The sequence below is a fragment of the Prunus dulcis genome, chromosome 1, assembly GCF_902201215.1.
Source record: "Prunus dulcis chromosome 1, ALMONDv2, whole genome shotgun sequence".
Lineage (NCBI taxonomy): Eukaryota > Viridiplantae > Streptophyta > Magnoliopsida > Rosales > Rosaceae > Prunus > Prunus dulcis.
This window is the reverse complement of record NC_047650.1, coordinates 9731519-9742917: the sequence shown is the minus strand read 5'-3', so window position 1 is coordinate 9742917 and position 11399 is coordinate 9731519. Positions and strand designations below refer to the sequence as shown.

Sequence of the window (11399 nt, the reverse complement as noted above, 5' to 3'; positions counted from 1 at the left end):
ACCTGTTTAGCATCTACACTAAGGCTAGCAAATGCCTTCTCTGTTTTGTTTTCAGAATGTCTATCTAATCTCAACTCAAAACTCTTTAGTGAGGCTACAACCTCCTGCACCTCAATCTCATTCAAGTCTCTCGAGTGTTCAATAACTGAGCAGATAGAGTCATAAGCAGATGGTAGGCTAATCAGCAATTTCTGTACTACTCTTTCTTTAGGCAATATTTCTCCATAGCTACGCATTTGATTAATCACATCAAATAGTTTGGTAATATAGGCAGACAAGGATTCATCATCTCTCATTCTAGTGTACTCAAACTCCCTACGCAGACTCTGTAATTTGACACTTCTTACCTGTTTGTCACCTCGAAATTCCTGCATCAAGAGATCCCAAGCTCCTTTAGAAGTTTCTTCATGGGAGATCCGGGAAAAATCTCATCAGATACTGCCCCTTGAATCAGTCCCAATGCCTTTGCATCTTTCATCAGCTTCTCTGTTTCAGAACCGCTTGAAACATCCCTTTTCATCTTCTGCTCACCAGATTCACCAGCTCCCTTTGAGTCTTCCTTTTCCTTCTTCTTTTCATCAGAGTCATCAGCTCCTTTCGAATCTGACCACTCTAATCCCTTTTCAACCAGATCCCATAATCCATGAGACCTGAAGATGGTTCTCATCTTTATGCTCCAAAACTCATAATTATTTCCATTGAAAATTGGCGCTCTCACCTCGCCTCCAGATCCAGATCCAGCCATGGTAGACGCAGACCTTCACACACTAGTTTCAAAACGCAGCTTCCTTTCTTCACAGATACAAACGCCCAGCTAAGCAATCAAACCTGGCTCTGAGGCCATGTTAGAATACAGAGACTATTATCTTGTATTTTAACTCTTAGATGAGAAAATGTGATCTGAAGAAAAATGAGAGAGAGAGCTTGGGGAAGAAGAAGAGCTAGCAGAATACTAGCCCAGCTCCCACGCAAAACATACGTATATTGCATCTGACAAAACCGTTAGGAATTAGAACATTCCTATTACATCATTTACATCTCAGCCATTCATTTACTACCCTATGAGATAGAGACACATGGCATGCACAGTTACATCCTAACTGCACAGTTGGACTGTTATCCAACGGCTACATTTTTCAAACTGAAATAATAAACTATCTCAGCAGCAGCACTTATAAACCAACAGTTTTCATGAAGCACCACAGCGTGGCATCAAGTTGATGGAAGGGAAATAAAAAAGAAATAGTAGAATTATAATAGTAATAATACAAATCGAGAGCAAATCGACACCATCTAGTTTGAGTAATATGCACAGCACAATACACTCAATACTAGTTTGACACAGAAGACATCAAGAACAAGACTGATGTTCACAATTCTTGCAGGGTAGCTTTCATGATAGTTGAATTTAGATATTAAGTTGTGCAAAAATTTATAGAACAAGTGTGTTATGAACTTATGATCCATGGCTGGAGAAACATGTTTTGTGGTTGCCCTTGTACAGCTCCAGTGTGATGAGGACATATGTCTGTAGTTGAAATCTTTCACTAACAGTTGCCTCTCTTAATGGCTTAGTTTTCTTCACACAGGAATCCATCAGTAGATAAATAATGCAAAGTGATCATCTCCTTGCACAAGGAAGACAATTCACAGAGTGTCATAATTTGGACTTAATCTTAACATATCAAAGTGAAGTTCCTCTTTAGATCATGACCTGATATCATTGAGGCAGGAATTCACTCATGAGAACTTGTGAGACAACGTGAACTTCAAAAGAGTAAACAAAACAGCATGAGAACTTGTGGGACAATATAATCATCACTCATGATTATGCATCATATGTGCCAATCAAACATTTCAGTTGAATAAAGCACAAGGTTAGCAATGGAAATGTGAGGTGGGGCTATGCATGAAGCATGCTTCAATCAGAAACTGGGTTGTGATGAACGCATCGATGATGATTAAAAAAATTAATAATAATAATAACCCATAAAGATCCTGATCATAGTTATAAAACAGAAACTAAAGTTTGAAGCTCAACCAAGAAAAGAATTATATATGAGGGATATAAAACCACATGCCAACTCCATTACTTATTATTATCAAAGAAATTTCCAAAGAGAAAGAGACTGGAGAGGTGTGCCCTTCCATCCAACAAGAAGGCATTTCCCATCCATATTGACTGTGCAAGAACTCCCACAAGAAAAATTCTTAAGCACCAGGTCTACTTGATACAAGGATGATGGGCTCAAATCTATTTCCTCCATTCCATACCGTGCAAAAAATGCCCTCCAAACGTCAATCTTCACATTTCGAATCTTCCTTTCCTCTCCTTCAGCTGCCACAATGTTTCTAAGTCCATTCCCAAAGTACAGTGATTCTAAAATCATTCTGTTTGGATCATTTCGTTCCATACAAGTTTCCACACAGTCGAAGTGTGCACCAAAGAAGAAAAGGGCCTCAATAAAACGGGTCACAAAGACTGGAGAGTTGTGATTTCCCTCAACTTCAGTGACCACTGTTACACATGGACGGATGTTTTTGATTACTCTCATTGCAGATTCCAGTCGATCTGGCTGCGCAACCATGCTCCTCATTGCGAACTCAGAATAGACAGCAACAGTTTCTTCAGAATCTAGCTCAAACATATCTTCTTTGAGATCTAGCATGTCTGGTACCATCACTAATTTGAAAGAAAAGGGTAAGTTCATGCTTTCGGCAAAACTCTCCAACCTCTTACCTGTTTCCTCAATTAAATTTCTGGAACTAGTTCCTATAGCACTTATCTTGAGAAGCTCAACTGGACAATCAGAACGAGATGCTAAGGCTTGCATCAGACCTGTCCATTGCACCCCATTCCTGATTTCCAGATCAATTACATGTACCTTCTTAGCCTCAGCCACATTTTCCACAATGGCTTGAATTCCAGCAAATTGTGCAACTTGGCCGAAAGGAATCTTGATTTGACATGCAAGGGAGGTCTCATTTGGCCTCTTCATTGCCTTATTAACATCAAATGAAGGCTTGTTCCCCAAACCCTTTGGTGTGACTCTTCCAGTTTCGCGATCAATCTTCTCTCGAAGAGCTTCAGAAAAATAGTAAACTACTCGTTCAACTGAATTCCCGGTACTGGAAGACAACAAATCACATCGATTAAGCAATTTGCCTGCACGCTCATACTGCTGATATCCTACTTTCTCAGCAGAAGCAAGAAGGAACTCAACAAGCTCCACATCTCTAGTCTCCTCAACTGAAAGGCCAGAAAAGGAGAATTCATAAGGATGGCTAAGCATGGAAGCAACACCAGACGCTTGGGAAGAAGTCCGAATGAACCTTGCTCCTGCCACCCTCATGATTTCTTCAGTTGATAACTTCCTGCCTGCCACCTGATCTGTGCATGCTGTGTAATTGCTAGACTCAAAAATCCTTTCCCCATTCAACCGTTTAAACCCGCTGCCGTAGTTGTTCAAGAGATCAAGCCCTGCTAAGGAGGAGAAATCTCGCTTCTCTTTCTTGGGTTCAACATGTGGAACCAAAGTTGGGATATCTTCAAGCTTTCCAATCTCCTCTAAGCATGCTTGAAATGGTGGAAAGAGAGCATCAAACTGCATGGCATCAAATAATCCATAGTCTGAAACCAATGGTTGCTGCTCTTCTTGTTGTTGAAACTTGGGGAAAAGGAGCTCTGAGGAGTAGTGATTATTGCCATAAAATCCATAATCAGAACCAAGGGAACCAAATCCTCCTGAGTCCCCCCAATTGTCAGCTTCATAAGAATGAACTTGTTTCCCAATTTTTTTCACCTCTTCCATTATAATATCAGAACCTTTATCAGTGGAGCTAAGTTTATCCCGAACTCCACCGAAATTGAACTCCCCGAAAGAAAACATAGCATTCGTCATCTCGAAAGGGAAACTAACACACACACAATTTGGGCTCCAGGTTCAGATATTGAGCAATAATTCAAGATAGACATGAACAAAATTAAACATCTTCTGAGTTTCTTATTCCAAGTTGGTTATATATGACAATCACTTTGTAAATAGAATTATATTACTCCTTTTGACAGAGTCGCACATGGCTCATCATCAAGTACAGAACAACGATATTGATGTTTTTGATGCTATCAAGATGGCCTGCATCCCATAATCCAAATATATGAATGCCATTTGGATCAATTAACAACAATAAAAGTATAATATAATTCCTTTCAGGATCCAAACGAGGTGTCAATGACAGCCCCCAATCATCAAAACAATTATTATACAAAGTTCATCAAAACAATTATTATACAAAGTTCCCAAACAATATATCTCCTAAGAAATTCAGCCAAGAGAGATGAAACAAAAGGAAGACTATAGAATATTATTATAATCAAGGGCGAAGAAGATAATGCATTACAGGTAAGTTAGTTGGGAGCTTACAAAGCAGCCTGCCATGTACAAAGCTTGTTGTGCTTTCAATCCAAAGAGCTGAGGAGGCTCTGAGAGCGACAGCCGACAGAAGTTGGATGTTACTGTGTTTATATTTTACCTGTCATTAGCTTATAACAGTACCTTGTATGATTCGAGAGCAACAGCGATGGATTCTACACATTTTTGCACAGACCTAATAGCTGGTGCAGACCGTGGCCGGGCAGGCATGCACGCCTTGATGAGCTCCAGCGGCTGACCAAAGCAACCCCAGTTGGGTACAGGCGAATAGCATGGAACGCAACACAAGTAGCCGTTTAGCCCTTCAAATTTGTATGTGTATATACATAAACCATCAAATCAAAGTATATATTTATATGTCAAAGAGAAAACGTACTCTTTCTCTTCAAAATGTTCAATATCAACCACCAATTCTCTATGAATGCAAAGCTTAACAAAAGAAAGAAAGAAAAGAAGAAAAAGGAACATTAACCAACATGAGCATCAAGTATGAGTGAGAAGCAGTTTCGTCTTGTGATATAGTCGATTATAGGTAAGATTCTATAATCAAGTTCTTTTACTTTTGTGTTGGGAAGGGGGAATTTATAATGTTGGGCTTAAACTTCTTGATTTTGGAGTATCAAAATCATCACCTGAAATAAATTGAAAGGGAAAAAATTTAACAATACCCCTTAACTCCGGACCTTGTGCCACTTTGTTCGTCCGAACTTTTAATTTGATTTTGAGTCTCCCTAAACTTGCATTACGTACCAATGTCCCTCCAACCTGCGGGAATTGTCATTCACAATAAATAACTTAAATTAAGGGCATAGACACCAATTGAGCAGGCTTGGACTTGAAGATTTCTGAAGTTGAGGCCCTGTATGGCATAAGGCCGAGTGGTGTGCGATGGATTTAATTTACCCAATTAATCCAACAAGTCACTTTACCATAAACAAAGTTAGCTCCACAGTATCCAGTAATATTATGACACGTAACCAAACGCACATCAGAAGACGTGGCGAAGAACGAACAAAAATCAGCGAGTGCTATCTCAATCACACCTATAAACACCGGCAGGTCTCTTTCCTCTCTCCGCTTCGTATCATAATTGTAAATTTAAAGTTTTGTTAACCGGAAGAGGTGGTTGTGGATCGGTTCAGATCTGCGCAGATCGAACAAAATCGAATCGAATCGAATCGGATCGGATCGGAGGGTGATGGCGGAGGACAAGTACAACCTGAAGAACCCAGCGGTGAAGCGGATTCTACAGGAGGTTAAGGAGATGCAATCCAATCCCTCCGACGATTTCATGAGCCTCCCCCTCGAGGTTATTTTTACTTTTCCCATGCCCTTGCATTTTTATTTTATGTAATTGATCTTTGACTCAAGGTTTAATTTCACTTTGATGGGTAAGTTAAGATTTTGATAGATGAATTTCAATTCTATTTGAATTTTGAGTATTGGGTTCGAGCTGAATGGGATTTTTAGCATTCGAATTTGTTCTAAGATAATTTGTTGTGGTTTTTTGAAGAAGACATTGGGCATAATTGGTCACTTCGTTTCTTCGCTTTTCCGCTATTGGAATTGGGCATGTTGTTTGGCCAAAATGCTAATTATCAATCTGTCGATATCTGTAGTTGTTAGCTCATTGGTATTTGTTTTCAGGAGAACATATTTGACTGGCAATTTGCAATCAGAGGCCCTAGTGAAACCGAATTTGAGGGTGGGATTTATCATGGGCGGATCCAGTTGCCGGCGGAATACCCATTCAAGCCTCCTTCATTTATGTTGTTGACGGTAATAGGTTCTTGCTTTTTGAGGTTTATGGGCTCTTTTGCTGATTGGGTTAGTTTTCATTATTAGGGTGTTGGCTTATTTACTTTACTTGCAGCCAAATGGTCGCTTCGAAACCCAAACCAAGATTTGCTTAAGCATATCGAATCATCATCCCGAGCACTGGCAGCCATCATGGAGCGGTGAGTTTCATTCTTTCTGAGGGATTGTGTATGCTATTAGTAGTGTATAATGCAGACAAACTTTCATATGATGTTCAAATTTGGAAGCTGATTACTAGGTAGCTAAATGTGGTTCACTCATGCCGGATAGGTTTAGCAATTTTCCAATATGCATTTAGTAAGGGGCATCCAAGCTTAGCCCAATCATGCACACCTGAACTCATAACATTTTAATAGATAGATACACCACTAAACCATGATTGGCTTGAAATGGAGTTGGAACTGGACTGCTTAGTCCAATGACCAAATCACTATAAGTCCATGCCGCAACCTGAACTAATTGTCTTGGCTTCATCCATTGTTTTCTATAATGTGACGTGTTTTGATCTCTTCCTATTTTTATTCTTAGTGTGTATTTATTCAGTTATTGACATTTTAATCGGGATTGGGAATATGGTCTGCGTGCTAATGGGAAAGACAGCCGAAATTTGAGTTGTGACATTTTATTTTCATCTTGCTAATGTACTGTTGCTGTTTGCAGTGCGAACTGCTTTAGTTGCACTTATTGCATTTATGCCCACCAACCCAAATGGTGCATTGGGTTCAGTAGAATACAAGAAGGAAGAAAGGCGTTCCCTGGCCATCAAATCTCGTGCAGCAGCCCCAAGATATGGCACTGTTGAACGTCAGAAGCTAATTGATGAGGTACATACCTACTGAAAGTTTCATTGCAATCAACATAGACTAGCATTTCATGACGAAAACTTGCTAACGGATATGTTAATTTCACAGATTCATGAATGTATGCTAAGCAAGGTACCACCTGTTCCTCAACTGAGCCCCTCACAGGATTCCAAAGAGCATCCTTCAAACAGGGAAGGCGAGGTTCAGGTGAGTTCCCAAAATGATGGAGCCACACCTGCTGGGGAAGCTGCTGCAGAAGGGTCTCCAAACCCAGCAGTAGGGGACAGGATTGTTGAAGAAGTACAGGAAGCCCCTTTGAATGGTAACCGAGGCCCTGAAGTAGCAAGGACATTGAATGCAGCTCCTTCCGGTGGATCAAGTCAGCTGCTACAAAGGCAAGAAATGAAAGTACAAAAACCGGCCGATGATCGCTTGTTCACATGGGCTGCTGTTGGACTTACCATTGCAATTATGGTTCTTCTATTTAAGAAGTTTATGAAATCTAGCGGACACGGTGCTGTTTTCATGGATGGATCTTAGATTTAGAGATGATTGGTACTGCCTTGGTAACAGAAGATGCCTTTGCCTTATAGTAGCTAAAAGACTTCTGTTTAAAGTTTTACATCTATTTGGAGAATTTGTGATCTATTATCTATTATGATCGTCTTATTGTATACAATTGTAAGTAAACTTAACCTGTTTTGCATTTGTAAGCTTGGTCATCCCAGAAACATATTCATGTCACAGAAATTGACAAATCTTCAATATATGAAAGTCTCTTTGATATATGAAAATTCTGGTGACCGGTGACCACCTTTATGCATACGATGCATTTATTCATTTTGGCCAGACCTTGTAGTTAAGGTTACTTTCGATTTCCCGAGTCTTTTTTGCTTTAGAAAGATTATCCTTGTCTTTGTTTATGTCTCGGGTTGGAACAATTTATTATAATTCGTCCCTGCCTACGGATCAATCGAAATTTTTCATCTTATTTATTTTCAATTAACGTACTCATTTTCTCCAGTAACAAAACAACTAGCACAAGACTTTGTTATAAGGGCATGGGAAGTCAAAACGTTAACACGGTGGCCATGTTTTTGTTTGGCAACAGAGGTCCACGTGGATTTTTGGTGGTGCATATGCAGTCAGAAAATAGCATTATTTGATTTAAACATGTTTCCCTCGCGCCAAAATTAGCACAAGCCACTAATTATAATGCAGCATTGAAACACATCCGTTTTTCATATAACTACTCTAATTAATTGCACTTACAGCATAATTTGCTTATCCTAACAAAACATTAGTGGTTAGTGGACAATTTGAAGGGGATGATCTAGCGCAATTCCAGCATGACTTCAAAATGATGAGTTTCCATTATCCGTCTGCCTACATCAAACATATTAATTGGTTCAAAATGATGGGCAGGGGGAGATGATATCAGCAAGCAATTAGAGGCTGCATCATTTCTTGTATTGCCCTGTAACAATGAAGACTGCACAGAGGAAGCTTCGACTTGGAATCCCGATACTTGTATGCATTCGTGCAATTTGGACCCGCACATTTTTCACGTGGGGGAGGATAGCTAAATAACACAAATCCCCAAATCATCAAATTTACGTGCCAGTTACATGAAGCAAAAGCAACATTTAAAGATTTTAAAAAAAAAAACTGGGGATGGTAAGAAGGAAGCAAATGCAGTACCTGCAGGGCACTGGACTGAATATACCCGGCAGACCAATATCATCAGAAAATGTAACGATCGTTCCGTTAGGACCGATGACCCATCGGACAGTGTTCGGTGCCAGTGTGACAGCACTGCCAGTCCTTCCCTGCATAATATTATAGTCAACACTGCATCATAACAAATTCAAACAGCCATGAGAAAAAGAAGACAAATATTCAATAATTTCCAAATACCTGAATCAATTCATCCCTTTGCTGCTTCAGTTTTTCTTCCTTCTTCTTCTTCTTCGAATCTTGACCAAGTATCTTTCTGATTGCCTCAGCCTAAAAATTAGAAGTGAGACTGTTTCTACATTTGTCACCTGAGATAATATTATAAAACCTGATATAAAGGCCAAACCTCAGCTTCCCTAGCTGCCTTCTCTGACTGTACTTTACGTCTCTGTGTAGCCTCAGCTTTCTTTAATTGTCGTTCCACTTCAGAGACTTTCTCCTTTCCTGCGGTCAACCAGCCAACAGAAAAACTGAAAACAAGTTTAGTACACATATGCATATAAATATAACCAGAATTACGCAATAAACAAAGAGAGAAGATGCGCACTTTTAGATGGGGCAGGAAGCAAATCAGTTGCAAGTTCATGAAAACCTGAACCAGCACCAGTTAAAATATCTTTTCCGGACTGGAGGGCACGGTTACGTGTAGTTGGGGGTGATTCTTTCCACCCTTCTGGAGGTAAACAAAGAGATCCCTTTTTCAGCTTCTTCCCATTTGGTTCAGGCTCATCATCAGATGCCAGTTCTTCCTCTTCTTCCAAATAGTCTTTGTCCTTGTACTTTTTCTCTGATCTTGACTTGTTTCTCCTATCTTTTCCCAATCTTGATGATTTATATTCTCCATTAGCATCTCCATGAAAGTCATCATTCATTTGAATTCTCTCTGAACGAGCAACCTTAGAATCACTTAGTCTTCCAAGGAATCGGATTTCCTCATCTTCATCATCATCCTCATCCGCATCTAAGACACATCTCTTAGGAACCCGCTTGCTCTTACGAACTGGTTCATTATCCATTGGAGCACTTTCCTTAAAGATTTTTCCTTTTGAAGAATACTCCTTTCTAGAACTAGAATCAACTTTCAAGTGGTCTTTTCGTTTAACTCCAAAGCCATTTCCCCCATCAGAACAGAAGGGACCTCCGCCTACATCATCCTGCATCAACAATATTACTAAACAAGCTCTCATCTGGGTGAAAAGTAAAATGACAAGGCATCCATATTTTGGAAACATGAAAAACGGAACAAGTCACATACAATTCCTTCTAAAAATGGGGGTATTTCTTTCTATAAAGTAACTTGTGAAACCAAAATAGCCATCATTGGACTACAAACGTTTTAAAGAGTTCATTGTCATTACAGTTGTGATTACACAGAAGAAAAATCAAATTCATTGGAAAATCAGACAGGTTAAAAAAATAAATTCCACTTATACAGGTGGTCCAAAATGAGACATATTAACAGTTGCAATAATTACAAGAATCAGAGTGAGGAACCTGAGGAAGGGGCTTCAGTTGGGGTGTGAAGGCATCGATCGAGCTTGAAGATTTAGCGATGGAAGAGCCACCACCACAGCCAAAATCTGCTGTATACTTGGTGTGGATTGTATGAGTAACACCTCCAAGCTTAAGCTTTAACTTCTTCAGCTTGTTCCCCCTTCCCAATCCATCAAAAAGAACTACTTTCTCCTTATTATTCTGATCCTTATCAATGTTTCCAAAGGGTGGAAAAATATTAGAGCTCTGTGAAAATATGGGGGGATCTAAGCGAGGTTTTTGTGCTACAACACTCCTCTTCTTCCTCACAATGCAACATCCAGGTGAAAGCCCAGCTCCAACGAAACTTTCCATTTACGCGCAAATAGCTGCAGTGCTCTTATGCTTTTACCTCAAATATAAAAATAAATAAATAAACAAATCCCTGAGTAAGAAATAAATAAATATGATAGCACAAATCTAATGGCACCAACAAGTGGTTTATGACAGAAAACGAAAACCAGCAACATACTGAAGCTTAAATATTTTCATTGCCGTGGTTTCGCCATGGATTTTTAAGTTCTTAGAGACAACATTTTCGTTTCTAAGCAACCAAACGGAAAATTAAGGCCGCACCAACGTCCACTCTTACTCTACTTTCAAGCTAAGAAGAAGAACCAAAAAAAAAGGTACCTCCTTACAATTTAGCTTCTTTTCTTGAGTTGGTGTTTCAGATTTTCTGTCAAACCATTCTCCGTGGAAACGAACAGAGAATTGAAAAAGAAATGTGGAAACTGGAAACGAAGACGACATGAAAAGCACTTACTTACATTGAAGAAGGCAGGGAGTAGCACGAAGCATAAGCGATGAAGCGAATAGAAACCCTAGGTTGCTGCAAAGGAAGACTCCAGGAGTTAATGCTCCGAGTGTGAGAGAGTGGAGTTTGCCATTTTGGGACTAGTTTTGGTAAAGCATGAAAATGGAACTCCATTATCTGCTTCATTTTCCTCCATTTTTGTTTTTCCTTCATTTAATTAGTGCAGATTTTTAAGCAGGTCATATGTTGATGAACCAGTCATGGGCTTGTGGACAGGCCTCAAGCCCAAACAGAAAAGGTTGTTGACGATAAATAACA

The 11399-nt window shown here is 39.6% G+C and overlaps 3 protein-coding genes across 5 annotated transcripts; 1 reads left to right on the top strand and 2 right to left on the bottom strand.

The window, feature by feature from the left end:
- Positions 1 to 2102: 2102 nt before the first annotated feature.
- LOC117616687 (DELLA protein RGL1-like) lies at positions 2103 to 3902 on the bottom strand. Its single transcript, XM_034346077.1, has one exon. It carries the CDS (start codon positions 3900 to 3902, stop codon positions 2103 to 2105), a length of 1800 nt encoding a protein of 599 aa, XP_034201968.1.
- Positions 3903 to 5450: 1548 nt separating this feature from the next.
- LOC117614051 (ubiquitin-conjugating enzyme E2 32) lies at positions 5451 to 7931 on the top strand. Its single transcript, XM_034342728.1, has 5 exons — positions 5451 to 5742; positions 6081 to 6212; positions 6307 to 6391; positions 6912 to 7075; positions 7163 to 7931. The coding sequence occupies exons 1-5, from the start codon at positions 5632 to 5634 to the stop codon at positions 7592 to 7594; spliced, it is 924 nt and encodes a 307-aa protein (XP_034198619.1). The 5' UTR covers positions 5451 to 5631; the 3' UTR covers positions 7595 to 7931.
- Positions 7932 to 8215: 284 nt separating this feature from the next.
- LOC117616805 lies at positions 8216 to 11281 on the bottom strand. 3 transcript variants are annotated; one of them, XM_034346231.1, is made up of 7 exons: positions 11091 to 11281; positions 10286 to 10676; positions 9339 to 9945; positions 9138 to 9235; positions 8972 to 9061; positions 8756 to 8883; positions 8216 to 8636 (listed from the first exon to the last, which is right to left on the bottom strand). In XM_034346231.1, exons 2-7 carry the CDS (start codon positions 10637 to 10639, stop codon positions 8492 to 8494), a joined length of 1422 nt encoding a protein of 473 aa, XP_034202122.1. In that variant the 5' UTR covers positions 10640 to 10676; positions 11091 to 11281; the 3' UTR covers positions 8216 to 8491. The 3 variants fall into 3 exon arrangements, with proteins under 3 accessions (XP_034202122.1, XP_034202121.1, XP_034202120.1); XM_034346230.1 differs by having other exon boundaries at positions 10286 to 10669; XM_034346229.1 differs by having other exon boundaries at positions 10286 to 10669; positions 11095 to 11281.
- Between the last annotated feature and the right edge of the window lie 118 nt (positions 11282 to 11399).

What these genes read in the sequence shown, in the direction of transcription:
- LOC117616687 (XM_034346077.1), bottom strand. Translation starts at nt 3,902, where the DNA reads ATGACGAATGCTATGTTTTCTTTCGGGGAGTTCAATTTCGGTGGAGTT.
- LOC117614051 (XM_034342728.1), top strand. Translation starts at nt 5,632, where the DNA reads ATGGCGGAGGACAAGTACAACCTGAAGAACCCAGCGGTGAAGCGGATT. An exon ending in CTTCATTTATGTTGTTGACG is followed by an intron (nt 6,213 to 6,306) that starts GTAATAGGTTCT and finishes CTTTACTTGCAG; the next exon opens with CCAAATGGTCGCTTCGAAAC. An exon ending in CTGGCAGCCATCATGGAGCG is followed by an intron (nt 6,392 to 6,911) that starts GTGAGTTTCATT and finishes TGCTGTTTGCAG; the next exon opens with TGCGAACTGCTTTAGTTGCA.
- LOC117616805 (XM_034346231.1), bottom strand. Translation starts at nt 10,639, where the DNA reads ATGGAAAGTTTCGTTGGAGCTGGGCTTTCACCTGGATGTTGCATTGTG. An exon ending in GCTTCCTGCCCCATCTAAAA is followed by an intron (nt 9,236 to 9,338) that starts GTGCGCATCTTC and finishes GGTTGACCGCAG; the next exon opens with GAAAGGAGAAAGTCTCTGAA. An exon ending in AAAGGGATGAATTGATTCAG is followed by an intron (nt 8,884 to 8,971) that starts GTATTTGGAAAT and finishes AATATTATGCAG; the next exon opens with GGAAGGACTGGCAGTGCTGT.